Source organism: Suncus etruscus, chromosome 1 (assembly GCF_024139225.1).
Source record: "Suncus etruscus isolate mSunEtr1 chromosome 1, mSunEtr1.pri.cur, whole genome shotgun sequence".
Classification (NCBI taxonomy): Eukaryota; Metazoa; Chordata; class Mammalia; order Eulipotyphla; family Soricidae; genus Suncus; species Suncus etruscus.
Window position 1 is genome coordinate 94,878,601 of NC_064848.1, and position 27,712 is coordinate 94,906,312.

The following is a 27,712-nucleotide window of genomic DNA, read 5'->3' on the forward strand; positions in this document are numbered from 1 at the left end:
TAAGTACCAAGGTTGTTCATCATGTAGTTCTTTTTTTTTTCTCCACAATAGCAGAGTTGTTCATGATTGAGTTCAATCATATAAATGTACAACACCCTTTCATAAGTGTAATATTCCCTACCATTAATGTCCCCAGTTTCCTTCCAAATCTCCATCCTGCCTGCTTCTGAAGCACACATTTCTCTAACTCTAAAACTCTTTCTCTTATTATTTTTTTCTAAACACTGATTTACAATATTGTTATTGAAGGGGTATTATGCCTATCACTTTTTATCTCCTTTTAGTACGTAGTTCTTATCCAAGAGTGATCCTTTCCAGCTATCATTGTTATAGTTGTCACTTTTCTGTCCTAATTGCACTCTCCCACTACTTGTGGCAAGCCTTCCTACCATGTATTAGTCTTTATTTTCTCTGTTATTATTAGTATACTATCTTTTTTTTTTTTTTTTTTTTGGTTTTTGGTTTTTGGGCCTCACCCGGCGGCGCTCAGGGGTTACTCCTGGCTGTCTGCTCAGAAATAGCTCCTGGCAGGCACGGGGGACCATATGGGACACCGGGATTCGAACCAACCACCTTTGGTCCTGGATCGGCTGCTTGCAAGGCAAACGCCACTGTGCTATCTCTCCGGGCCCAGTATACTATCTTTTTTTATATTCCACAAATGAATGTGATCATTATCTATATGTAATTTATTTTTGTTCCTTTTTCTCTGACTTTTTTTTTGGTCAGCATAATACTCTCCATATTTATCCATGTATAAGCAAATTTTACGACTTCATTTTTTTAACAGCTATGTAGTATTCCATTGTATAGATATTCCATTTTTCTTTATCCACACATTTATTTTTGAACACTTGGGATGTTTTCAGGTTCTGATTATTGTAAATAGTGCTACAATGAATATAGGAATGCAGAGGGTTTTATTGTATCACCTTTCTTTTTTGACACCTAGGGAGTGGATCAGATGGAAGCTCAATTTCTAGTTTTTGAGGAAAATCCATATTGTTTTCCAAAATGGCTGGACCAGTTTATTTTCCCACCAGCAGTGAATGAATCCCTTTCTCCTTGCATCCGTGACAGCACTGGTTGTTTTGTTCTTTGAAATGTGTGCCAATCTCTATGGTGTGACATTTGTTGTTTTAATTTGCATCTCCCTCATGATTAAAGATGTTGAGGATTTTTTCATGAGCTTTTTGGCCATCTGTGTTTCTTCTTTGAGGAAATGTCTGTTACTTGTTTTTCCCATTTTTGGTTAGGGTTAGATTTTTTTTTTTTGTTAAGATATACCAGTGCTTATATATCTTACATATTAACCTATTATCTGAAGAATAGAGGGTAAATATTTTCTCCCATTCCATGGGGAGTTTTTGTATCCTAGTCAGCATTTTCTTTGAGATGCAAAAGCTTCTTAGTTTTATGTAGTCACATTTGTTTATTTTAACTTTCACTCATTTTGTCATTGGTGTTTCATCCTTGAAGATGCCTTTAGCTTAATTTGTCATGGAGTAATTCTACCTACATTTTCTTCTATGATTCCTCTATGAAACCTCATGGTTTCATTGCTGGATGAAGTATTCTATGTGAAGCATTTATTTTGTTTAATTTTATCACTATATCCCACCACTGCCTTTGGACTTTGAGGGTTTCTTTTGACAGACTTGCTTTAAATATTAAGGATTCTCCTTTCAATGTACTCTCCCTTTTGGTCTTGTTGCTTTTCATATTCTATCCCTATCTGGATTTGTCATTGTAATTAGGATGTGTCTTGGGGTGTTTTCCTTAAAATCTCTTTTAACTGGTACTCTTCAGGCATGCAGGATTTTATTGCTTGCACTCAAGCTTTAGAAGTTTATCTGCAGTATTGTCCTTGACTATTGATTCTTTTTGAGGATTTTCTTCCTGGGTCTCTAGGACTCCCATGATTCTTATGTCATTTCTGTTGAGTTTATCAAAGACTTCTACTTTCATCTGTGCACATTCTTTGAGGATTTTTTCTATTGTTTATTTGTTTTAAGGCTCTTTTCAAAATCTTCTGTTGTATGGAATTGTTGTACATATCAGTTGTACATATCATCTTACAGCTCACTGATTCTGTCCTCAGTTACTGTTATTCTGTTGGAAAGGCTTTCTAGTGAGGTTTTCATTTTGCCTACAAAGTTTTTCTGTCCTGTTATTTTAGTTTGGCATTTTCTCATTTCTACTTTCATATCCTCTTGATTCTTATTTTTGGTTTGTTCAGTTTGTTACATGCTTTCTTTGAATTCTATGATGATCCTCCATATTTCTTCTCTAAAGACCTTATCTGAGAGGCTAAATAGGTGATCAACTCTTTTTAGGTTATCAGAGCTGTAATTTGCATTCTCTATGCATGGTTGTGACCTGTGTTGTTTTCCCATTGTCATACTTGTAGTGTGGTGTTTTCTAAATGTTGTTCTAGGGTTATTTGATTAGGAGGTGTGTATGGTCTTGGAGTGGAGCAGCCAGGCTTATTTGGCTCTGCCCTTTGTGGTTGGGTCATCTCACCTTAGGTGATGTGCCTCCTATGATATCCTCTTCGGGGCAGGATGGTTCCTGACTACAGTGGTGGCAGGTCATGATGGCACCTTTGTTGACATGCACGCAGCAGGGATCTGGCCAAGTCTTTAAGATTCTCTAAATATACTTTCATGTTATCTGCAAATAGTGAGAGCTTGGCTTCTTCCTTTTGTATCTGAATGCCCTTGGTATCTTTTTCTTTCTTAATTGCTATGGCAAGTACTTCTAGTACTATATTGAATAGATGTGATGAGAGTAGGAAACCTTACTTGTGCTTGATCTTAGAGGAAAGGCTTTTAGTTTTTCCCCATTGAGTATAATGTTTGCCATAAACTTGTGGTAAATGGCTTTTATGATATTGAGGAAAGTCCTTCTCCCTCTTTCCCCCATCTTGTTGAATTTTTGTCAATGAATGGGTGCTTGACCTTGTCAAATGCTTTCCCTGCATCTATTGATATGATCCATTGATTTAAAAACTTTTTTTATTGTGGGCCTGGAGAGATAGTACAGCAGTGTTTGCCTTGCAAGCAGCCGATCCAGGATCTAAGGTGGTTGGTTCGAATCCCGGTGTCTCATATGGTCCCCCGTGCCTGCCAGGAGCTATTTCTGAGCAGACAGCCAGGAGTAACCCCTGAGTGCCGCCAGGTGTGGCCCAAAAACCAAAAAAAAAAAAAAAAAAAAATATATATATATATATATATATTTTTTTTTTTATTGTAAGAAGACAAATATTGAATTTAATTTTTTGATCCATTTTGCCACTCTGTCTCTTAATTGGTAATTTGGTTCATTGACATTAAGAGAGATTATTGTCATGGGCTTTGTGCTATCTTTTTGTAGAAGTTTGGTGTATTTGTGAGGTTTATCTTGCCTGAATGTAGATTCCAGTTATTCTTTTAAAGTTGGCTTTGAGTCTTTAAATTTCTTGAGCTTTTATTTATGTGTTGAGCTGTGTGTCCTTGGAAGGAAGAATTTTGAAAGTATCAGTAACATTAAAGATGGAGTACAAAACATAGATTGCTAGAAATCTCTGACAATAGATAATATTTGATAATAGTTTCAGAAATTTGGTATTAGTTTTACTGTTATATCCAGAATTTTCTTCATTTGAATTAGTTGCTAATGGAGAAAAACAAGTCTTAAGTATTTAACTTTTCTGGTCTCTAGATAATTCTAAAGTATATTGTACCTACTTGATGCCTTGGAGCTGCAGTGAACAAAAGTTCACATTTTCTTATTGAGAGGCAGAATAATATATATTACCTAGTATGATAGATTACCCAGTCCACAATTAGTAATGGAAGTTACTACTTTTTTTGGGGAGGGCACAACCCTGTGACGCTCAGGGGTTCAGAAATCGCCCCTGTCTTGGGAGACCATATAGGATGCCAAGGAATCGAACCTCAGTCTGTCCTAGGCTAGCAAGACAGACACCTTACCACTTTGCGCGACCGCACCGACCCCGGAAGTTTCTACTTTTTCATCACAATTTTAAAATTTGCAAGCTCAAAGCCTAGAAAGAAACTTGCTTAAGTCATTATTGTCAGCTGATATTTTTATTATCACTTGCTTTATTTTGAATTATTTTGAGAAATGGAGTAGATATGCATACTTAATATATACAACTTTATTATATTAATTATATTTTATATATTTTTTCATCTTATCTTAAAATAAAAAAAAAAGATATAGTAGAATATAGGTTGGGCAGTTTGTGTAGACCAGGGCTTCTTAGACTGTTTTCATTCACTGACACCAATCATTTGAAAAAAACATATAATATGGGTAAGCACTGCTAGAGTCACTTCAGATTTATTTGATTTTGTTTTGATTTAGTTTTTAGTTATGTACATCCAGAAACTATTTCATATTGCCAGTTTTTTTAATGTAGTGAGTACTACATTAAATTAAATGACTCCATATGGTCTTTTTTAACCAAGTTTAAGAAGCTGGAATTTAGATCATATTGTCTCTTTCCTAATCCAGATTAGTTTCTCCTCTCTATACTCAGTTGTTTAGTTCCCTACATTTTAAGAGATTGAAATCACTCCTGGCTTGGGGGACCATATGAGATGCCAGGGGATCGAACCATGGTCTGTCCTAAGTAAGCATGTGCAAGGCACCCTACCACTCTGGCCCCAGCAATTTTTCTTTGTAATCAATTTAAAATCCCCTGCTGATTTTCATCATAATAAATTACTCAGGGGGTATAGCCTAAACAATTTGATTCTGGTTATGATATTAGCATTGTTTAATTTTATTAATTTGATTTTTTTCTCCTGTCCTCTGTCTCATTTATTCTGCCTTTTTTGACTTGCATTTAGGTTACTCTTCTGAATATTTTATGCCATATACATAGTAGTATTTCTGGAAGAATTCTCTTAACTGGGTTGTAGAATTAATTAAATTAAGAATCAATTAAATTAATACTTTGAAATGTTTTCATATTTGCACTGTTATTTTTTTGTGTGATTTATCAGTCTGGAACTGTCTGTCTAGTAGGAAAGTCATCGCTACAATGTTAAAGTTATATTTCTAATGTCTGGAGAACTTTTTTTATTTATCTCTATGTATCTAAGGTAATTAGTTTTGTTCTTATTGTCTTCTATTGTTCTTTCATATTTCAACATTAATAAAAATGAACTGAACAATTCAAATTTGAGACTAGATTTTCTTTTTTCTGTTTCTCTGTGGTTAAGAAAGTTGAAAATTAGAGTCTGGAGAGTAGTGTTGCATAGTTTCAGCACTTTATTATTTCAGGCAAGAGATATACTACAGATGGTTAAGACACTTGTCTTGCATGTAGCCAACACTAACTCAAATCTCTGGCACTATATTTGGCCCTCTTAGCACTGCTAGGGGACTATACTGAACCAGAAATAGTCCAGGAGTCTTGCCAGGTGTGGCCTAAAAGTAAAACAACAAAACAAAATAAATTAAAAGTGTTTGTAGTTTATGATACCACTTTTACAGTTTTTCTTTGTTTAAAAATATTAAAAATAACTAAGGGGGGACTAAGAGGTTGAAGAGGCCATCTGTAGTCAAGGCAAGCAGTTTATCTCTACTTTCCTGAGAATGATCTGGAATATGTTTGAGTTTCATGTATGACCTCACAGCCCTGCCACAAGTAATCCCTGAGTACAGAGGTAGGAGTAAGCCTTGAGCTCAGCTGGGTAGGGCAGCATCTTTTCTCAAATACTCCCCCCCCCAAAAATAAGCTACTGATATCACCAGTAGTGATATTACCAGTTTACTTCAACTTTGTTGTTGTTGTTGTTTTTTGTTTTTGGGCCACATCCAGCAGTGCTCAGGGGTTACTCCTGGCTGTCTGCTCAGAAATAGCTCCTGGCAGGCACGGGGGACCATGTGGGATGCCGGGATTTGAACCAACCACCTTAGGTCCTGGATTGGCTGCTTGCAAGGCAAATGCTGCTGTGCTATCTCTCCGGCTCCTCAATTTATTTTTAATTTTCTTAAATTATTTAAACAATTTATATTTAAAAAAATTGTAGTCTAGTTCTTTAGATAAATTTTTCCTGGATTTTTATTTGTCATTTGCCCAGTTACAGTATATTGCTTATCTGTGACCTTAAGAGTTAAAAGCTTAGTCTTTAAATAGGTTATTTAAATTTTTTATAGTTACTTTATTTAAACACTGTGGTTACAAAATTGTTCATAATTGAGTTTCAGTCGTAGAATGTATACTACCCTTCACTGGTATATATTTCCTGCCACCAATGCTCCTAGTTTCTATTCCATCTACCCACCCTGCCTGTCTCTGGGGCAGGCATTTTGCTTCACATACACTTTCTCTTTTTTATGTTTCCCTCCCTCCCTCCCGAAACTATGTTTTGTACTATTGTTAATGAAGGGGTACCTTGCATGTCTCTTTATCCCTGTTCGACACCCAGTCCTTAGTGATCTTTGTGATAGTGGACCCTTCTTTACTCTAACTGCACTCACTGATTTTTGTGCCAAGGTTCCTACCATGGACTGTTCCTCCTGGCCCTCATCTCTACTGTTTCTAGATATTATCACTATACTGTTTTTTATTTTTCTTATATCCTGCAGATGAATACGATTATTCTCTATCTCTCTCCTTCTAATTCATTTTACTCAGCACAATAATTTCCATATCCATCCAAAAAGCTTTAAATTAAGATCACCTTAGTTTGAAAGCTGAGCTTTAGATGATTTTTGATGTGATTTTGAGTTGAATTTTAAATTCATTTTTATTGCAGTTTTCTCATGTTTTTCGGGAAAATGTTAGTGCTAATTCTACATGTTGATGTATAATAGGAGATCACATATGTTAACACTCATATATAAAAATGCTAACTAACATTAGTCCCATGACATTAATCCTTGGGCTTATATTAGTGGAACTTTGGCTTTATTAGAGTTACATAAAGGATCATTTTTTGTCTTAACAAATTATTGCTTCATCATTTGTGTCTTGTGAATGTCTTATCAGAATGGAGTCTGTGTTCTGGAAATAATTTTACTCTGAAAAAATATTTTATTGTAGGAGTGTAGCTTCTGTGAAGACCCTCGTTTTGCAAGAACTGGAGTTTGTATCAGCTGTGATGCAGGGATGTGCAGAGCCTATTTCCATGTGACTTGTGCCCAAAAAGAAGGTCTGCTTTCAGAGGCAGCAGCTGAAGAGGTAATAGATTAATAGTCATTTTTGTTTACTTATTAATTTATTTTATGGCCCTCCAGCTATATTCAGGAATTGGGAGCCACTCTGAATGATACTTGGTCTGCTAACAGTGCTGAATCTCATGGTCAGGATTAGTGATGTGGTATTTTGAGCCACCAGCATTTTTATTTTAACTAAATTATAGATGATGAATATGTATATAAGATATCTCATGATTTGGTTGTTGTGTATAATAGGTATGTATCATAGAAAAACTTCATTTTATCTTTTTTTTTTTTTTTTTTTTGGTTTTTGGGCCACACCCAGCGGTGCTCAGGGGTTACTCCAGCTGTCTGCTCAGAAATAGCTCCTGGCAGGCATGGGTGACCATGTTGGACACCGGGATTCGAACCAACCACCTTTGGTCCTGGATCGGCTGCTTGCAAGGCAAACACCGCTGTGCTATCTCTCTGGGCCCTCATTTTATCTTTAATGTTTTGTGTAGCTCTGTGACCTAAGATTTAGTAAAAAAAAAATACACAAGCTTTTAGTCTTAAAGCTAAATGTTAAAATTTTGTTAGTGAGATCTAACATGATATTAAACATAGTCTAAATTGCTACAGAACTAAAATATTAATGTGTGTGAATGTATGCATAACTTTTAGAGAAATCAGAGCTTTTCAACTTTTTTAACTTCCAACTGCTAACCAGAAAATCAGTAGGAAATACTGATACCTTGAAGAGATCAATGATATTGAATTTGTATGAGTTTTAGAGGAGTGACCAGGGGAGATAAAAGATGATACTCAGAATATCATCTGTGTATAGTTTAAATATATATAATTTAAAAGTTTGTATTGAAATTGGTTTACAAAAATGTATTTTAGAGGAGTAACTTTATACCTTTTTGAAATATATGTTACCACATAATCCCCGCCTAAGTAAAACCATTATCTTTCCACTGTGGTCCATTGACTCTAGATTTTGGTTCATTGACCTTCCTCTTCCAATGGGAACTTAAGCTGTGTTGTCAGAGTACAGGAATTGCTTTTGTTTGACTTTGTCCCCCCCCCCCCCCTTTTTTTCTCCATATACATAGGAGAGAGATCATCTGATCCTTGTTGGCTTATTTCAATTAGCTTGATTTTCTACAGTTCTATCTATTGTTGCAGAAAGCCAACTTTCTACTGAATGGGAGAAAATATTCACACAATTTGACAAAGAACTAATTTGACAAAGAACTAATGTCCTGAGATAAATAAGGAACTCACAACATATCTAGGAAGTAAATAACTAAGATCAGTGAGAGAGAGCAAAACAATGGAGGACATTCTTTATACACAGGCGCCTCAGATTTGAACCCCAGAACCACAGGATCTCCCAAGCCTCAAGCCAAGAGTATCCTCTAAGCAAGCTGGCAGTGCTATTCTATTCTTCTAGAGAAAACATTTCTGTTACCAAGATTTAAAATATGTCATGAAGGAAATAGCTGTTTGTGTCTACATTTTTTATTTTCTTATATACATATGAAGAAATTAATTTTAGGTTAATTTTAATAATGAGTTAATGGAGACCTTGAAATATTGATCAACTTTTGCAACTGCAAAAACTGTAAATAGTGAAGTCAAGACTTGTATGTTTGCATTTCCAAATTCTGTGATCTTATTCACAATGTTATTTACTATGGCATCTCTGTATATCATACTAAAGAAGTTATATATGTATGTAGAAATATATATATATATATATACATATATATTAATATTGGGAAACCTTATCGTTAAGATGAATGGCAAGCTATTATTTGCCGTTATGTTCTTTTTAATTGTTCTTTTCAAGATTACCACTTCTTTTTGGATTGTGAAATTTCATTTTAATAACCTAATCTTCTTTTTATTCTAACTTAAATAAAATAATATACATAGATAGCTTTAAAATTTTTATAAATAATTTAATTGAATCACTGTGAAGTGCATAGTTATAAAGTTGTTCATGATAGAGTTTCAATAATACAATGTACAATTCCCTTGACCAGTGCATATTTCATGCCACTAATGTCCCCAGTTTCCCTTCTCTACCACCCCTCCTCTGCCTGCCTCTATGGTAGACATTTCCCCATTTCCTTTTTTTCCTGTTAAACACTGTAGTTTGCAGTATTGTTCCTGAAGGATTATTGTGTATATCACTTAATCACCTTTTAGCACTCAGTTCTTGGCCTTGTGATCATGTCTAAATGTCATTGTCATAGTCCCTTCTCTGCCCTAAATGCACTTGTCCACTATTTATGGCATATAGGTAGCTTTTTATTTTACCTCCTTGAGACAGATCTAAAGAATAAACTTTTATTTGTTAATAGTCACCATGTAGGGGTAGGATGTTTGCCTTGCACATGGCCAGTCCAGGATGCCCTTGGTTTGATCCCTGGTGTCCCATATGGTCCCCAAGCAGGAGTGATTTTTGAGCGCATAGCCAGGAGTAACTCCTGAGGGTCACTGGGTGTGGCCCAAAAAGAAAAAAGAAGGGTGGGCCGGTGAGGTGGCACTAGAGGTGTCTGCCTTGCAAGCGCTAGCCAAGGAAGGACCACGGTTCGATCCCCCCGGCGTTCCATATGGTCCCCCCCAAGCCAGAGGCAATTTCTGAACGCTTAGCCAGGAGTAACCCCTGAGCATCAAATGGGTGTGGCCTAAAAAACAAAACAAAACAAAACAAAAAAACAAACAAAAGATGGGGCCGGCGAGGTGGCGTTAGAGGTAAGGTGTCTGCCTTGCAAGCACTAGCCAAGGAAGGATCGTGGTTCGATCTCCTGGTGTCCCATATGGTTCCCCCCAAGCCAGGGGCAATTTCTGAGCGCTTAGCCAGGAGTAACCCCTGAACATCAAATGGGTGTGGTTCAAAAACCAAAAAAAAAAAAAAAAAAAAACCCAAAAAGTCACTATGCAGAGAAAACTTAGGACCAGGGTAGTTTTGTGTGTGTGCATCCTAACTGGTCCTGAAGAGTTAATTTTTTCATGGATTATATTATTTATGGAGATTTTTAAATTTTATTTTTAAATTGCTATATTATTAATAGTCTTTTTTGTTTGTTTGTTGTTTGTTTTTTTTCTTTTTTTACTTTTGGGCCTAATTGTGCACAGGGCTTATTCTTGGCTCACTCTCAGGGATCACTCTTTGTAGGCTTGAGAGACGATATAGGATGCTGATAATCAAATCCATGCCAACTACCCAGTGGTGCTTGGGATTTCTGGGGTTTCTCTCAGCAATACTGGGCCTGGCAATGTAGGTCTGAAGGCTCCTTGTTCTTTCTCAAGCCCAGTGATGATATGAGGCCACTTAGAACTGGGTGTGAATTCTGCTGTGTTTTGTCTCTCTCCCTGTCTATAGAAGACTCTTCAGCTATGTATTTGTGAAATATGTCTTTCGTCAGTGGAGTAAATATCTTTATTTGATAGCCTACTTATAAGTTCTTTTTCCCTTGGAGCACACCTGGTTGTACTTGAACGTACTCCTGGCTCTGTACTTGATCATTCGCATGGTACTCAAAGGACCATAAAGTATGTGGAATTGAATCTGGGCCTTGTTCATGCAAAGCTTATGATCAGCCTTTGAGCTATGTCTTTGTCCTTGTACCTTATTTATTTATTTATTTATTTATTTATTTATTTGGAGGGTGGTGGTGAGGGAGATATACTCTAACTAGTACCATGGAGTTAGCAAACTCTGCTTTCAGTGGAAGTTACATGGTTATATAGAGAGTTAATACTTCAACTGTATTACTAACAAGGCTAGACCTTTCTGATCTGTTTCTCTCTTGGACAAAATTTGTTCATGTTTTTCTAACCAGTTAGAAATGCCTATATCCCACCACTTGTTCTTTCTATCTGCCTTGTTCTGTGTTTTTTGAATATGTTGTTGTTTCATAGTATTAATCTATACAAGCATAACTTCACTATTTTATGATGGTTTCTACATAAAATTATTAAATCATATTTGTTTAAACTGGTTTTCTTGTCAGGTACACAAATACATATATTCATATATATGTTATTTTGTTTCATTATTCTAAGTTTATAGCATACTCTAAAGGGTAAAAAAGTGTTAATTTTGAAAATGATGTCCGGATTAAGTTCCTAGAACATCAGTCTTTCATTTTAACTATAAATATTGTGTTTGTTATTTATTTTAGAAAAGAACACTATAAACATTTTAAAATATCTGATTTTAGGTTTTTTAAATTATTATTTATAATATGTTCTACTTTTTCCCCTTCTGTTTTTGGTATAGGATATAGCAGACCCATTTTTTGCTTATTGTAAGCAGCATGCAGATAGATTAGATAGAAAATGGAAGAGAAAAAACTATTTGGCGCTGCAGTCCTATTGTAAAATGTCCTTACAAGAGAGAGAGAAGCAACTATCACCAGAAGCACAGGTATGAAATTCCATTCTAAAGTTTATCTCCTACTTTCCAAGGTTACAACTTTCAAATCGCATGTCTTTGCCAATGAAATGTGAATTATAATGATGAAATTTGATTACTTAGAATATGGATTGTCATTAAGATAAATGAAGACTACAGTTGTGACTGGATATTTTGCTTTTTATCTAGTTAATGGAGCAGCCAATTGTAAAGGATGTGTCTAAATTTCCAAGTACATAGAATAATATGACTTTGAGGAAATTATTCTTTTAGTGCAGTATATTGACCATGTTTTCCCTGTAGTTTATTCTAATATTATTTTATGTAAGGAAATTTGATCAGTTTGTCCAGCATTTAAAATTTATTTCTGTGTAAAATAAGTTTATGGATATGTTTGCATTTACTGGGAGGATAAACTTCTGCTTAATTGAGCCAGTTCTCACAAATATGATCATAGATTAATACTATTTTTATTTACAGACCTGTTTATTTAATTTTAGAAAATTAGAGTATACTTTATGAGCTGTGGATAATTTATTTTTTCCTGATATAGATTTATGATAACAGTTACTTTCTCTTAATGAAAAATTATTTAGAAGGCAGATATTCCATTTTTGTGTCTTTTAAATTTTTTATATTTTCTCTCTCTCTTTTTTTTAATAGGCAAGAATCAATGCTCGGCTTCAGCAATATCGTGCCAAAGCAGAATTAGCTCGATCCACAAGACCCCAAGCCTGGGTTCCCAGGGAAAAATTGCCCAGACCACTTACTAGTAGTGCTTCAGCTATTCGTAAACTGATGAGGAAAGCAGAACTAATGGGAATCAGCACCGATATCTTCCCAGTGGACAATTCTGATACAAGTTCTAGTGTGGATGGGAGGAGAAAACATAAGCAGCCAGCTCTCACTGCTGATTTTGTCAATTACTATTTTGGTCAGTATAGATATTGATATGTGTTCATTTCTAAAAAGAACAATTTTCTAGTGAAGATAATTTGCTATGTGTGTCCAGTTTTAGAAATTTATTAGTCTTAAAAAAGAAGAAAGAAATGTATTAGTCTTGCTCATTAGATCAAGTAATAAATGCTAGGTTCATGTTTTCATCAAAAGTTAAAAGTGTTAAAAGTACCATAGGAATTTTTTATGTGATCATCTCTATGTTTTACTATTATTTTTCTACTAAAGTAAAATTGGATTATTTAATTTAAATAGAGAGAAATATGCGCATGATTCAAATTCAGGAAAATATGGCTGAACAAAAGAATATAAAGGATAAATTAGAGAATGAGCAAGAAAAACTTCACGTGGAGTATAATAAGGTAAGATGATTACCAACCAATATAATTCAGTGTGGGTGTTTTTTAAGTAATACTGCAGCTTTTTGTTTTTGTTTTTGTTTTTGAAATTCTTTTGAAGTTTTTATGATCTTCCCTATAGCTCAGTTCACTTATCTTCACTGTTATCACTAATATTTACATGAATTGATTATTTAATGTTGGCTATGAATTTTGCTCATTTTTCAGAGAGGAGATTGTCCTAAAGAAGTGATTTTCACAAGCTCAGGTTGAGAGTCAAGTTGAGTTGGTATATGAACTAGGCAGACTACATGTTTTTTTGTTGTTGTTGTTGTTGTTGAAGTAAGATTTTATTGAAACTTATCTAGAAAGATATGAGGGAAGAGAAAGGGACAAGTGTGTGTTTGAGAGAGGCTTTTCTAGAGTGGAAATAGGCAAACAAAGACAGATACAGACAAGTAAAATAGGTTTTCAAGGGAGAACTCAGGCTTGAAGAACAAGCTACATTTCTTATTCTTGTCTGCTATACTATAAACCTTTTATTCTATGTTTGTAGAGAACTTACAAATTGATTTTAAGTTCTTGTTTTTGTCTTAAATTTTCTCCCCGGTCACAATAACTGTTTATTCAATTCTTTTGATGTATAGTATAATACCAACCAGGAGAAATAAAACATGTGCCTATTTAGGGACAGAATGGCACACACACACACACACCAGGAGAAATAAAACATGTGCCCATTTAGGGACAGAATGGCACACACACACACACACACACACACACACACACACACACACACACACACACTTTTTTTGAGAGGGTGAAAATAGAAATCTTGTAACATGTATATAATGGAGCTGGAATTTCAATCCAAGGATAAAACTCCAAATCTTATGCTTTCAAGCATTAATATAACACTTATGAGGAACTATGTTCCTCAGATACTGTCTTTCAAACTCTAGGTTCATAAAACAAGAAACACCCAAATATGAGGTGTTTGTAAAGTCCTGTTTTATAAGGAAATACTACTTAGCTATGATAAAATAGTCTGAAGGAGATTTGTAGTATGTAGCACATAAGAAATTTTTTTGTAATGCCATTCTTCATCTTACTATTGAAAACTACATAGTAAATATAACCCAAATATAGATGTAGGTAAGTATTATCATTGCAGAAATATAGCTAGTGGGAGTAGAGGTGAGTGTGGCACCAAAGAGAAGATGAGCATAAATGTTGGGGCTTAGGAATGCCTCAGGAGCAACACATTGTAGATAGTTAATCTCTCCTTCAACCAGAGCTATCTATTAGGAACCACTATTACGGCGGCGTTATGGCACCGAGAGTCTTTGTGATGTCTTTCCCCATATCTGTAGCAGTGTCTCTCTGGAAGCTTTTTTCCTCAAGTAGAATCCCTGAAACAGTTGCTTTATGGGATCCCCAGAACAATTGCTCTTTGGGGTTCTGTTTGCCAGGTGGTTAGGAATAGTGTCACTGAGGGGATCCCACATATGTTACTCAGTATTTTGATTACTTACTAATGGTTTATTTGCTTTATAGCTCTGTGAATCCTTAGAAGAACTACAAAACCTCAATGGCAAACTTCGAAGTGAAGGACAAGGAATATGGGCCTTACTAGGCAGAATCACAGGCCAGGTCAGTTTCTTTCCAATTGCAATCTCTGCTCCTGTTTTATTTTGTCAAAGATCAGATTCCTGGCGCAAGTATCACTGCTAGCAGGAGAATTCTGGATTGATTTGGTTTAACTAGTCAACTAACGAACTCTGGAATAAAGTCTTTTTTTGCATGTGAAAGATGTCTGGAATAGTGGAAGCTACCCTTTGAGTACTTGTGGCTTCCTTCCATTGTTTTAAATTTTTTTTCTTTTTTGCTCTAACTCACTAACCTGTCACTAGTTGTGAAGTTAGGAGAGGAAGCCTAAATTTACTCCTAATTTGTTCTTTGTTTCTCTAATTTAGCAGTTTTCAATTCTTTGATTCATATCTTTATGTTCTGTTCTTGTGGTTTATAGAGTTCTTCTTTTGAGGGGAGTGATATAAAACTTAATAGGAAAACTAAGATTAATATTTGTGTTGATTTGGTTTTAAGTTGTGAAAGATATTTGTTTTGTTTTAAACTTTAGTCGTTTAGTTTTTCTTCTATAATGACTTATTATAATTTTGGTAAAACTCACCTTATGGTTTGTTTCCATTATAGTTCTATGAATTCTTAGAAGAACTACAAAACTGCTAAAGTACTTGGTGTTCAAAAGAAACTTTGCCAAGTACAGTTTTTGAATGGGTTTTTATTTACAGTATTGAGTATATCATTTGTAAATTATAATTTATTTGAACAATTTTAGTTATTTTTTGGTGTGGAACCTCCCAGGCAATGCTCAGAGAAGGCTGTGGCCACTCCTGAGAACTCTAGTCCACTAGTCCAGACAATTTGGTGCTAATGGTATTGGTGCCAGAAGGACCACACTTAGCTCTTTGGAAGTTTCCAGGGTTATATATGTCAGTCCTTATAGCTTATGTTGGGAAATTGAACTTGGCACCTCATGTATGTAAGGCAAGAGTTCATTCCATTGAGCTGTTCTCAGTTTCATTTTTTTCAACATGGTGGATTTTCATTGTAATCTGTTCACAATGAAAGCAATTTTATTTCTGAAGGATGCTTTTCAAAAAACAGCTATATTTAACTTGTTTTAGAGGCTTAAAAGAGTCAAATTTATTATACAAATTATTATTTAGGGGCCGGAGTGATAGTATAGAGGGTAGGGCCTTGCACAAGGTCGACCCTGTTTAGATCCCTGGCATTTTATATGGTTCCTCTGAGGCTGCCAGGAATTATTTCTGAGCCAGGAGTAACCCCTGAGCACCGCTGGGTGTGGCCCCAAAACAAAACAAACAAGCTAACACCAAATTGTTATTTTAGAAGTAATACTTACTGGTAACTATTGTGTCTTATGTAGCTTTAGATGGGTTTCTTTTGTGACATATTATTGTGTAATATAATTTAAAGGGTGAGAATGCTTAGGGGCATTTTGTGAATTGATCTTTGGGTTGATAGGTTATTAATTTTTTTAAGAGTATGGATTTTACTGATTTAGGAAAGTAGTGTTGGATGCCAGTCTTTTAAATATTTGCCAAGTTTAATGTTATCTTTTGACTTGCTTTGAAAGTTTATCTCATAAGAATATTCTGTTTAGTATAATACAAAACATACTTTAAAAGCACATTTTTATTGTTAAATTACTTTTAACAGGAGTTCATAAATTTTCTTGTGCAGTTGTAAAAAAAAAAAAGAAACGTGGAAGTCGACTTCATTTGTACTGCTTGGATGACACTTTTTTTCCATTTGGTTGAACAGATGCTGGCCCATCGGGCCACTGAGAAATGACTTTGATAGATGGTTGCTGTCTGAGAAGCCAGTGTAGTATAGATTAGTAGAAACCCTAAGGGAATCTCATTTGCTTTGTGGAGAGTTTGGTCCAATAAGATAATTTTTCTAATTAACCTATGGAGCACCACTGTACCTAGGATGCCCAGGAAAATAAACGGCCTTATTATTCTTTTTACCAAGTGTTCTGTGGTTTTGTTTCTCTTCTTTTTTTAAAGCTACTTATATGCTTACACGTGTCCTTCACTATGTAAAGCCTAAGTCAGGCTTAGTTTTCATGATGTTTTAGTGTTCCCAATGAAAGTACAATTATAATTTTCTAAAGATTATAATTCTGGGGCAAAAACAGTTCAATACTTTTTTTTCAAGAATAATAAATAGTAAATGAAATTTACCACTCATAAACCAAGCACAGTTGACTTGTGCCAAACAGAAAAATGTTGTTATATTTTTTTTCGTTAAAACTATATGTATGGATTTGTTCAAATTAATAGAAGTTGAATATACCAGCAATTTTGCGAGCACCGAAGGAGAGAAAACCAAGTAAAAAAGAAGGAGGCACCCAAAAGACATCTATTCTTCCTGCAGTACTTTATAGGCAAGTAATGAAGTTATGCTAGATCAATATTTTATACCTATGAACTGAATTTTAATATGCTTTAACTTTTTAAATAAATTATGTTTGTACCAGATTTTAAGTTCAATTTGAGTGAATTTAAAGCTCATTTTTTTATACTCTTATGAAAAACACTTTCCAAGTTGAATGATAGGGAAAAGAAATTTTCTCTTTGTTTAATGTAAAGAAAAAGGACATTTTATATCCTGTAGGATATGTACATTAGCTTCATGGAATGAACAGTTTGGTGGTGGGGATGGAAAATTTACTTTAGTGATTATTTTCTAATGTTGAAAGCAGTAAGTTATATAAACAGTTGTTAATATTTTATTTTACACTAATGAACTTTATATTTGTATGTGTTTTTAAATAGTGATTGGTATCATATACATTCAGAATCTTGTTTTTGTGTTGTAGTGATAATGAAGATTTAGATTTGAGTTTGTTGACATTTTCTTTCCTCTATGCTTAGTTATAATAATTCTTGTTTCTTCAAGTAGTTTTGTTCTTTACTATTTGACTCAACATTTCACTAGAATAGTGAAATCATATTATATCCATACATAAATTGGTTATGATTCAATTTAATTGTTTCCTGTACCTGCGTATTTTGAGAAAGGATGGAAGAAGCTGTATATACATAAATATATATTAAGATATGCTTGTATATATGCTTATATAAATACAGGCATGATTTACCACAGTTTTTCAGAAATCATAACAATAGCAACAATAATAATTCATGAACATTATTATTTGTTGTTGGTTTTCTATGTAGATAACTTCCTTTAAATGTTGGAAATACCCTATGATATGTTAGTGTACAGGGTGAAGTCCAGCTTTCCCAAAATTGACTAGCTTGTGACTCCAGTTATGACTACAATTATTTATATTTTGGAATCTTTAAGTGGCATTTTTCTATCCTAAGCAACTTTGAGACCAAGTATTGGTTGTTTTGTGTTTATATTTAAAATTTTTTTCCTTAAGTATTTGGGTAAAAACATTCATGTCATTTAATTAGTACAGGATGGTCATCCTTCTTAGTTTTCAATATCTTCCTTGCTTTTGTGGGGCACAGGAGCAGGGAGGTTTGGATTATACCAAGTGGTATTCAGAGCTCTGTGGTCAGGGATCACTTCTTGTGGGACTTGTGGGGGGCCATTAGGGCTTACCAGGGATTGAACCCAGGCAGACTATGTGCACAGCAAGCATCCTATCCTCTGTATTATCAGTCTGGTATTTTTGTCACTTTTTACACTCCCAATATGAACAAACATACCCTAGATTTTTAGGTCAAGAGTTCTTGGAAATAGTTAAATGGCCTTTATGTACAGGAAATAATATAATCCTTAAAAAATGTGCTACTAAAAACAAAGTAAAACTTTCTTCAGTTTAATATCAAATGCTATATATATATATATATTTTTTTTTTTTGGTTTTTGGGCCACACCCGGCGGTGCTCAGGGGTTACTCCTGGCTGTCTGCTCAGAAATAGCTCCTGGCAGGCACGGGGGACCATATGGGACACCGGGATTCGAACCAACCACCTTTGGTCCTGGATCGGCTGCTTGCAAGGCAAACACCGCTGTGCTATCTCTCCAGACCCTATATTATTAAGACTGATTTGGAGATGGATTTTTATATGTTGTTCATTTACACAATAGAGCAACTTTGAAAGGTTTATAACTAACAGTGGGAAAAGATTGACACTTTTTGTCATATCAACTTCTCAAGTTTTAGACAATTGGAAAAGTCTTATGATCTCTAGAGGAACAGCTGAACTAATGTTAAATTATTCTAAAAATTCTAGTTTTAGTCATTTAGTAGATAAGAGTCTTCTAAAATTTGAATATAGTTATATTTAAATTTGTACTATTGTAAATTTATACTATTCAGTTTTTCTATCCTGAAAAAATACTATTTAGATATTAAAACTTGGTATTATAAAGAGATATGCTATGTGTACATTTTTTATTTCAGTGTAAATAATATTTTGGTACTCTGTCCCAAATCCACAGTTGTCCACACTTGTCTCCTCTACTTGTACAACTATTTTCTTTATTGTATGGGGCCCACACTATCTTGTGAGTCATCTACATCCTAATATGGGACTTGTAAATGGTTTTCTGTGATGCTATCCTCACTGGAGAAATCCACATTTACTCTAGAATACACTTATTTTCTCATATTCTTAAAACAGCATCTTTATTGTCCTTAAAAATATTATGTATACTGGGACCAGAATGATAGCACAGCAGGAAGGGCATTTGCCTTGTATGCAGCTGACCCTGGTTCAATCCCCGATATCTTATATGGGCCCCTGAGCACTGCCAAGAGTGAGTAGCTCCTGAGCCAAACCAAAATGTATGTATAAATATATGTATATGTATACATGAATATAAGCAGTTTTTGCTAATCAAGGGAAATATGTGAAATTTAAAAACTTTGTAAATTTATTTCGACTATGACAATTCTTTTAATTCTTTATTTGCCACTTTTATTCAAGTTGTGGAATTTGTAAGAAGAACCATGACCAACATCTTCTGTTATTGTGTGATACGTGTAAACTCCATTACCATCTTGGGTGTCTAGACCCTCCTCTTACAAGAATGCCAAGAAAGACAAAAAATAGTTATTGGTAAGTACCAGCTGGGGAAGTTCAAATGTTAAGACTTCATTGATGTTATTACTACAAATGTTAAAACTTGCAGTTCATCCATTTGTCACATTGCTTTGTGATCAAGTTTTGAACTCATTTTTTTTTTAAGATTTTTGTTATTGTTTTAGGGCCTCCCTAAGGTTTTTGGGAAGCCCAAGTCCTGGTGATTCTTTATTGAGTCAGCCTCTTAGAAAATACCCAGCAGTTCTAGGAGTTCTTCAAAGTCATACCCAGTGATACTTGGGGGGCTGGATTTGGCCTCATGTACCTGGTACTAGTTTTTTATTACCTTAGCTTGTTTTTGAATTACTAGTTTATTAGTACTCTTTCAACTTTATTTAGATATAATTGACAATAAAATTTATTTAATTTAGTAATGATAATCTTAATTTTATGATTTGTGTAATTAAGGCATTCTTTATTTGATGTCATTGTCTTTAAATTATTTTGTGAGAACACTTAAGACATAAATATATATTTATGTATAAATATAAAAATATGCCAATTTAGAGATGGGTGAGGTACTTAACTTGTCATAGACAAACCAGATTAATCCTAGACACCTTATATGGACTCCTGAATACAGAGTCAGAATATATTATAATATTATAAATAAAACTATTAAAACTTTTTTAAGAAATGAATTTTTAAGGGTAATTATTATTTTATTTTTTTAATTTATTAAAAGAAAATGTATCACATAGTTGACATAACTGATTATAATACATTTGTTTCAGGAGGACAGAAAGTGAAGTTATTGAAAAATAGAAAGAAGGGCTGGAGCGATAGCACAGTAGTAGGGCATTTGCCTTGCATGCGGCTAACCCAGGAAGGATCTGGGTTCAATCCTCGATGTCCCATATGATCCCTCGATGTCCCATATGATCCCCCGAGCCAGGAGCAATTTCTGAGCACATAACCAGGAGTAACCCCTGAGCATCACTGGGTGTGTCCACCACCCCCCCCCCCCGCAAAAAATAAAATAAAAGAAAGAAAATAGAAAAATGAAAAATAAAAAGGGGATGGAAAAAGAAGGGGAGAGAGTTCACTAGCAGTTATATTTGTGAAATTATTGTATCACCAATAAAGTCATTACTACAATAGCCGAAGGTTTAGTATGCTCCTTTTTTTTTCTTAGAGATGGGAGATACACTTAAAAAAAAGATGTGAGTATGGATAATGTCATTTGTACAGGCACAGCAAAATATGGAAAGAATTAGAAAGACCTTTGGCCTAAAAAACAGGGAGATCTTACTCCTGAAGTATTTTGGCATAAGACCAACTCAAGGCTCCGGGCATACTAGGTTTCCAACCCCATAGTCATTCTCCGTGGTCAGCTCTCCACCATCACAGTTGTATAACTACAGATAACTATAGTTATCGATCCTGGTTTCTGTATAGGTCCTATGTCGGAGTTCGAGTGATCTATAGTGTCTTCTGGTTCCATCTTACCATCAGTTTCATTGCAGAGAATCCTGCCCTAAAAGCAGACTGTTGCTGTTGCCCGGCTGTCAGGGTGACATGATACCTGTCTTTGGAGTAAGTTAATGCCATGGCAGTAGTACAGTCTTAGTAGAATTTGTTCCTGGTGCTGCTGTAGGAAACCATGTTTGTTTCCGTAGGTGGCATACATGGTTCAGGGGTGAATGATCAATGTCCAATCAACTGTAATCTAAGCCAAGTCACTATGCCAAGTGTTTAGATTGTAAGGTCCCACTGCAGGTTGTGTTCCTATCTATTAGATAAGAACTTGTTTGCATCAGTTAACCTTTTCCATTTTAATGTGCCTATGCAAAAAGGGACAATGCCACAAGGTATTACTAGTATATGTGGGGGGCCAAGGTGTCAAGACCAACAGTCCCCAGAACCTTTTGCTTACATGAACTCTGAACAGAGACTTATCTACTATTATTCCATAGTGAACAGATTTCGAGGATAGGGGAAGTTGCTGCTACATAAGAAGATATTCGATAATGGTTATATGCCTATTAAAGGAGTGTATCTAAAATAAATATTCAAAGGAAATTTATATGTCCTCTTTAAATCTTTTGAAATAGGCGGGAAAGGGATAAGATCCAGGGTACAGCTTCAACCTGTGATTTGGTTTTGTGGAGTGTAGGGAAGATGGCTCCCAACAGTCCCATATCAGGAAGTGTCCTCAATGGCGGCGGGGGGAGGGGGGGACACACTTCTCAGGAACCAAATCTGGTTGCAAGCAAAAGTCGACAGTGAAGGAAGATGAAGGAAGAGGAGCCACCAAGAACAAATCAATAGCAGCAGACTGTTTCTTCTCATACTCAGAATCTATCTTTTCACTTTGGGAGCTGGTTGGCATCTGACTAGGATGGGGAGAATGTTCTGCTTTGTGAGAAGTTAAGGACTGAGGGTTAAAAAAAAGGCTAAATGTGGAGAAATAACATGAAAAACTCGAAAAGGGTTTGTATGGTGGTAAACGAAAAGAAAAAACGTGGAGAAGGAAGGGTTATTTATAATAGAGGAGAGATTATACTATACAGCACTATACTATGTAGACATTATATCTGTTGCAGATGGATATTAGACTGACATTGGTATGGTATACACATACACTCATGCACCTACATGGGCAGCCAGAGGATAGATGCATGGTTTATATTAGAAATGCTTTCCCAGGCAGTATGGAACAGAACACTTAAAGAAAAGAAGGGAAAAAGAAAAGAGAGAGAAAGTAAAGTTGGCAAAGTCTACTGTAAAGGTTCCCTTCCCCCACCTACCCCCCCACACACCTTTTTTTTCCTTTTAGGCTGATCATGTTTGGTAAGGGTGAACTAGGCTGAAGAAAGACTTCATAGCTTAAGTTGTGTGTGCATTGTTAAGAACAATCATAGTTTTTAAGTCTAAATAACCAGTGGCATGAGAATGAGCACAGTATGGGGAGACTATACCATGAAGTTGATATTATATCTATTACAGATGAACATTAGACAGCCATTGGTATGGTGAACATATATACTCATGCGATCGATCCATGGGTTACAGTTAAAAAGCAGACCCAGGTGAAATGGAATATAAAATTAAAAAATGGGAGGGAGAGAGCAGAGAGGGGAGGGAGAGAGGGAGGGAGAGAGAGAGAGAGAGAGAGAGAGAGAGAGAGAGAGAGAGAGAGAGAGAGAGAGAGAGAGAGAGAGAGAGAGAGAGAGAGAGAGAGAGAAAGAGAGAAAGAGAGAAGAGAGAATAAAGCCAGCAAAGGTTTTCCATTTTCTGGTCCAATCCTATTTGATGAGGGTAAGCTTTATTGGGGAAAGGCTACCTGGATTAGATTGTATATAGAGCATTCTCGCAAATACCTGTTATGGTAATGAGCACTTTATAGGGAGTATATACCATTTTTTATTATCCAGCGGGTTTTGTGCATCCTGTTTCCTTTCCTAGAGGCAACCTATAATTATGAACATTATGGTATAATGTAGACTAACAGCAGTTGTCGCGCAGTTTCATAAAAAAGGACTGATGAGAAGGAGGGAAAAGCTGTTTGGGAAGGCTGCCTGGGCCGCCCAGTCCCGCGAGGTGGGCGGGGTCACCGTCTTGTGCTCCCTTCCTCTCCCTCGGACTCACCTTTGCATGGGCTGGGGTGAAATGGTTGACCCATCGGCCTGCTGAAGGTCACGGGACTGGCCCAGCTCCCTTGCCCCGGTGGAGGCCACACCGTTCCCAGATGAAAATGGAGTCCAGTAGTCAAGAAATGAATTTTTTTTGTTTGTTTGTTTTGCTTTTGGGCCACGCCCTGTGATGCTCAGGGGTTACTCCTGGCTATGAGCTCAGAAATCGCTCCCGGCTTGGGGGACCATGAGACGTTGGGGGATCCATCCACAGTCCGTCCTAGGCCAGCCACGGGCAAAGCAAACACCCTACTGCTGTGCCACCGCTCTGGCCCCAAGAATGAATTTTAATTTAATTTTTTCTGTTTTGATTTCTGGATGATGTTGTTTTTTGTTGTTTTTTTCTTTTTTCTTTTTAATTGTGTGGGGCTACTCTCTGAAGTGCTCTCTGAATTATATGGTACTTGGTATTGAACACAGCGCCTCAACACCTCTAAGGCACCACCAGCTACGTATCTCACATTCTTAGAGCTTAAATTCTGCCTTCTACTATTTTCTTTTATGATAAGATCTACTCAAATGCTTAATTTTTTTTCTTTGTTTGTTTTTGGGTCACACCCGGCAGTACTCAGGGGTTACTCCTGGCTCTATGCTCAAAAATCGCTCCTGGCAGGCTCCGGGGGACCATATGGAACCCGGGGTTTGAATCACCATCCTTCTACATGAAAGGCAAATGCCTTACCTTCATGCTGTCTCTCCAGCCCCCAAATGCTTAATTTTTTTGAGATTAAATTGATCACCACTTGCCTACATAATCATTTTCCATATTTTATTTCTTTATTATTTTTGGTTGTTTATTTAGGGCCCAACCGGCCCAGCTCCCTTGCCCCGGTGGAGGCCACGCCGTTCCCAGGTGAAAATGGAGTCCGGTAGTCAAGAAATGAATTTTTGTTTTTTTGTTTTGTTTTGCTTTTGGACCACGCCCTGTGATGCTCAGGGGTAACTCCTGGCTATGAGCTCAGAAATCGCTCCTGGCTTGGGGGACCATGAGACGTTGGGGGATCTATCCACAGTCCATCCTAGGTCAGCCACGGGCAAAGCAAACACCCGACTGCTGATGTTGCAGAGATTACTTCTGATGGTACTCAGTGGTTCTTGGAGTGTCAGGGGTCGAACCTGGGTCAGCTGCTAGCATGTAAGGCAAGCTCCCTACCCATGGTACTATCTCTCAAACTCCATGCATTTGCATTCATGTTTAATTCTTTAGAATTTTATTCTGAAACCTAATATTAAGCTTAATCATTTGTAAATCTGAAAACATTTAAATATATGTTTCAAAATTATTACTACTGATTTATTATTACTACTGAATTATTACTACTGAATTATTGCAGTTTTTCTTTGGAGTGAGGATGAAGATGTGATTTTGGGTCATACAAGGCAGTGTTCAGATATTACACCTGAATCTTCACTAAGAGATCACTCCTGGGGGGCGTTAGGTGGGATCAAACCCATGTAGGCTGCTTGCAAGACCAACTTACCCACTGTCCTATATCTCCGCCTCCACATAATTGTAGATATTTGATAAAACCTTATGAATTTGCAATTATCTTTAGCCTTTCCTTAATTTTAGCCTGAGTGAAAGATGTTTAGTCCAAATTTTAATAATAATAAATGTTGCAAATGGAAAATTTTGAAATGAATTCTAATGCTCTTTTGGTACAGAATACCTTTCTAATTTTAGAAGACAGTGAACCCTACTTTCTTAAATACTAATCTCAGGCTATCTGAATTCATTTTATTCCCAAATTCGCATTTTCCTCCTGTTGTGTATGTAAACATTTTAATGGGATTATATGTTACTGACCCTACCCTGATTGGTGTTGTGCCTTACCTTAGGGTGTGACCTGGCATTCTGCTCCCACCCTAGGATGGTACCTGATTCTGCTCCCACCATTGGGTGGTACCTGATTCTGGGGGATACAAACAAGGGTCTGTGGAAGGCGAGGGGCTTTTTTGGCTGGAACTGATGCTGAGGCTTTGAGCTTCAGTCTTGTCCTCTGAATAAAGCTAATATTTTCACAAGCCTGACTGTCTGCTAGCTGTTTACCCACTGATTCACCTCAGAACTACCGGCTGAACAGGGTGGCAGACGCGTGCTCCGAACTGGAGGGGAAAGACCTCATCCTCCATCCCTCCATCAGTCAACCTCTTCAGGGGCTGAATTGCAACTGCCTCCAGCTCCCACCGCCTCATGCCCTGCTTATCTTGCTGTGCTCTGTAGGGCTCTCTGCAGTTTTCTGTAATGTTGCTACATAGGCCACGTGGTGGTGCTCAGGGGCCATAGCAGATGGTGTTCTGGGGAACCAAACCAGGGTTGGCCCCTGTTGTATCTTGGGCCCTCTTTCTCTACTTCAGTAGAACTACTTTCTCATATAGTCAAGTTTGCTCTTTTCGAATGCAGAACATATTATTGCTTTAGATATTTTGAAATAATTTAAGAGAAATACTATAATATACTAGAATGCCAGTAGTGTTAATGGATGTTCTACATGGGTTTCTACATTGAAGTTCATTTTGTAGTGTCTAGGACTCAGGTGCTTTGGGACATGAAGTTAAGCAATACGCTCCTTAAAAGCATAGTAGTCTATGCCATTTATTTTAAATTTATTGCATTTATACAACATACAAATTATTTAATGCTTTGTTCTTACATATCCTATTAATATGTTCTTAATGCCGTGTTGGATGTTTGGCCATACTAAATAATAGTCATAAGATGAAATTAGAAAATGCTAGAAATCTTCTCTTTGATTTAAATTTCTGTAAAGTCTACTGATATATACCCTAAATGTCACCTAGTTCAGTAGCATTTTTAAATGCTCTATAAGCCTGTGATAACTTTGCTTACTACTATTTTCCCTCCCATATATATATTGCTAACTAGAATTACTGTGTAACCGTCTGCTTACTTCTCATGTACTTATATAATATACTTTGCTTATTATACTATTCTAAGCTTCTTTTCAGCTTTACCTTTCTTTCTCTGCACTGCTTTCATGGAGTATTGATTTTTGTACCTATTCTATATGAAAATTTTTCTCACTTTTAGTTTATGTGACTTGGTGCATTTTTAAAAATATATATCCTTCCACACAGGCTTATATTTTTTTTATAAAACTAATTCCAAATGAATTAATAAATAGTAAGGATCACTAGACTGGAGTTTTCTTAGTTGGTATATTCAGGATAGTTTTTCATTACATAAAAAGATATCAATTGCTCTGACAAGGAGTAAAGTCATAGCCCACGGGTGACTTGATTTTTAAATGTTATAGTATCTGTTACTTAGAGAAAGTTATGATTTTCAGTGGGAAACTATATAATTTCTAGGGTCTTGTATACCTATTCTTCATATGTATTATAGAAATTTTATTCCTTATGTGAAATTTAGAAATCATAGCTAATATTAGAAGGCATAAATAAATGTGTGAATATGTACGTTTTTTTCTTTGTATAGGCAATGTTCAGAATGTGACCAGGCAGGGAGCAGTGACATGGAAGCAGACATGGCTATGGAAACCTTACCAGATGGGACCAAACGGTCAAGGAGGCAGATTAAGGAACCAGTGAAATTTGTTCCACAGGATATGCCCCCAGAACCTAAGAAGATTCCAATAAGAAACACGGTAATTTATTGCTTGTTCATCATAATCATCCCCAAAATTTTAGCCAAAATTTAAGAAGTAATAAATGCAAAGGGTACCTACTTAGCAGCCAAATAAATGTGTTATTATTTTTAAAGTTCATTATTGTACATTATGATATAGTGTATATATATGAAAGATTTATATTTCATACATTCAATTTAAAGCATAAAATGATGAACACTCATGGGGTTGACATACTTCAAAAATATAACATTTTGAAAGCCTCATAAGACTTTGTAAATTACTCTGCAATCACATCCCCATCCTTTTTGCCTGTAGGTTACCTCTCCAACTTTTTATTTCTCCTCTTCATTTTGTATTACCATGTGCCTGAAAGCTCTACAACCTACAACCATTTTAAATAAAATTGAATTTATCATTTCTATTATATAAGTAGTGTGAATTTCAATTCAATACTCATGAGAGTTAACTTACGCAGTTATGAAATCATTGGGGAGAAATTTTTGCTGCTTTTACCAGCTGAACTGGGCAGGCACATTGGAAATAGTTTCCATATATCTTATGGTTAGTTGTTATTTTTTTATATTTATTTGATTTTAGTTTCATATTTTTTAAAAATAGTTTTCAAAAATTTTCTTTAGAGTAGCCACCTATATGATAATGACCTATAATTCATTAAGTTACTTTTTAATGATATACTTTTAAATTTATTGAAGTATTATATTTAATGTTCAACATTCATACTTAATGTAGACTATATTATCTAAAATTACTTGTATAATAAAATTTATAAATAAGATATAATTTATATATTAAATATAATTCATAAAATATGATTAATTTATACAAATTAAATATATGTTAAATACTATAATATTTAATGTTATATTGAAATATTTAT

The 27,712-nt window shown here is 35.6% G+C and overlaps 1 protein-coding gene across 1 annotated transcript in view; it reads left to right on the forward strand.

The window, feature by feature from the left end:
* The window catches only part of PHF14 (PHD finger protein 14), a 171,276-nt gene that overhangs the window by 48,536 nt on the left and 95,028 nt on the right, over positions 1–27,712 (forward strand). The window contains exons 7-14 of the mRNA XM_049768882.1: positions 7,064–7,201; positions 11,459–11,605; positions 12,257–12,527; positions 12,806–12,912; positions 14,446–14,541; positions 16,782–16,885; positions 19,410–19,541; positions 26,661–26,829. Of these exons, the coding sequence (XP_049624839.1) occupies positions 7,064–7,201; positions 11,459–11,605; positions 12,257–12,527; positions 12,806–12,912; positions 14,446–14,541; positions 16,782–16,885; positions 19,410–19,541; positions 26,661–26,829 (1,164 nt within the window). The remainder of the gene's footprint in view (positions 1–7,063; positions 7,202–11,458; positions 11,606–12,256; positions 12,528–12,805; positions 12,913–14,445; positions 14,542–16,781; positions 16,886–19,409; positions 19,542–26,660; positions 26,830–27,712) is intronic.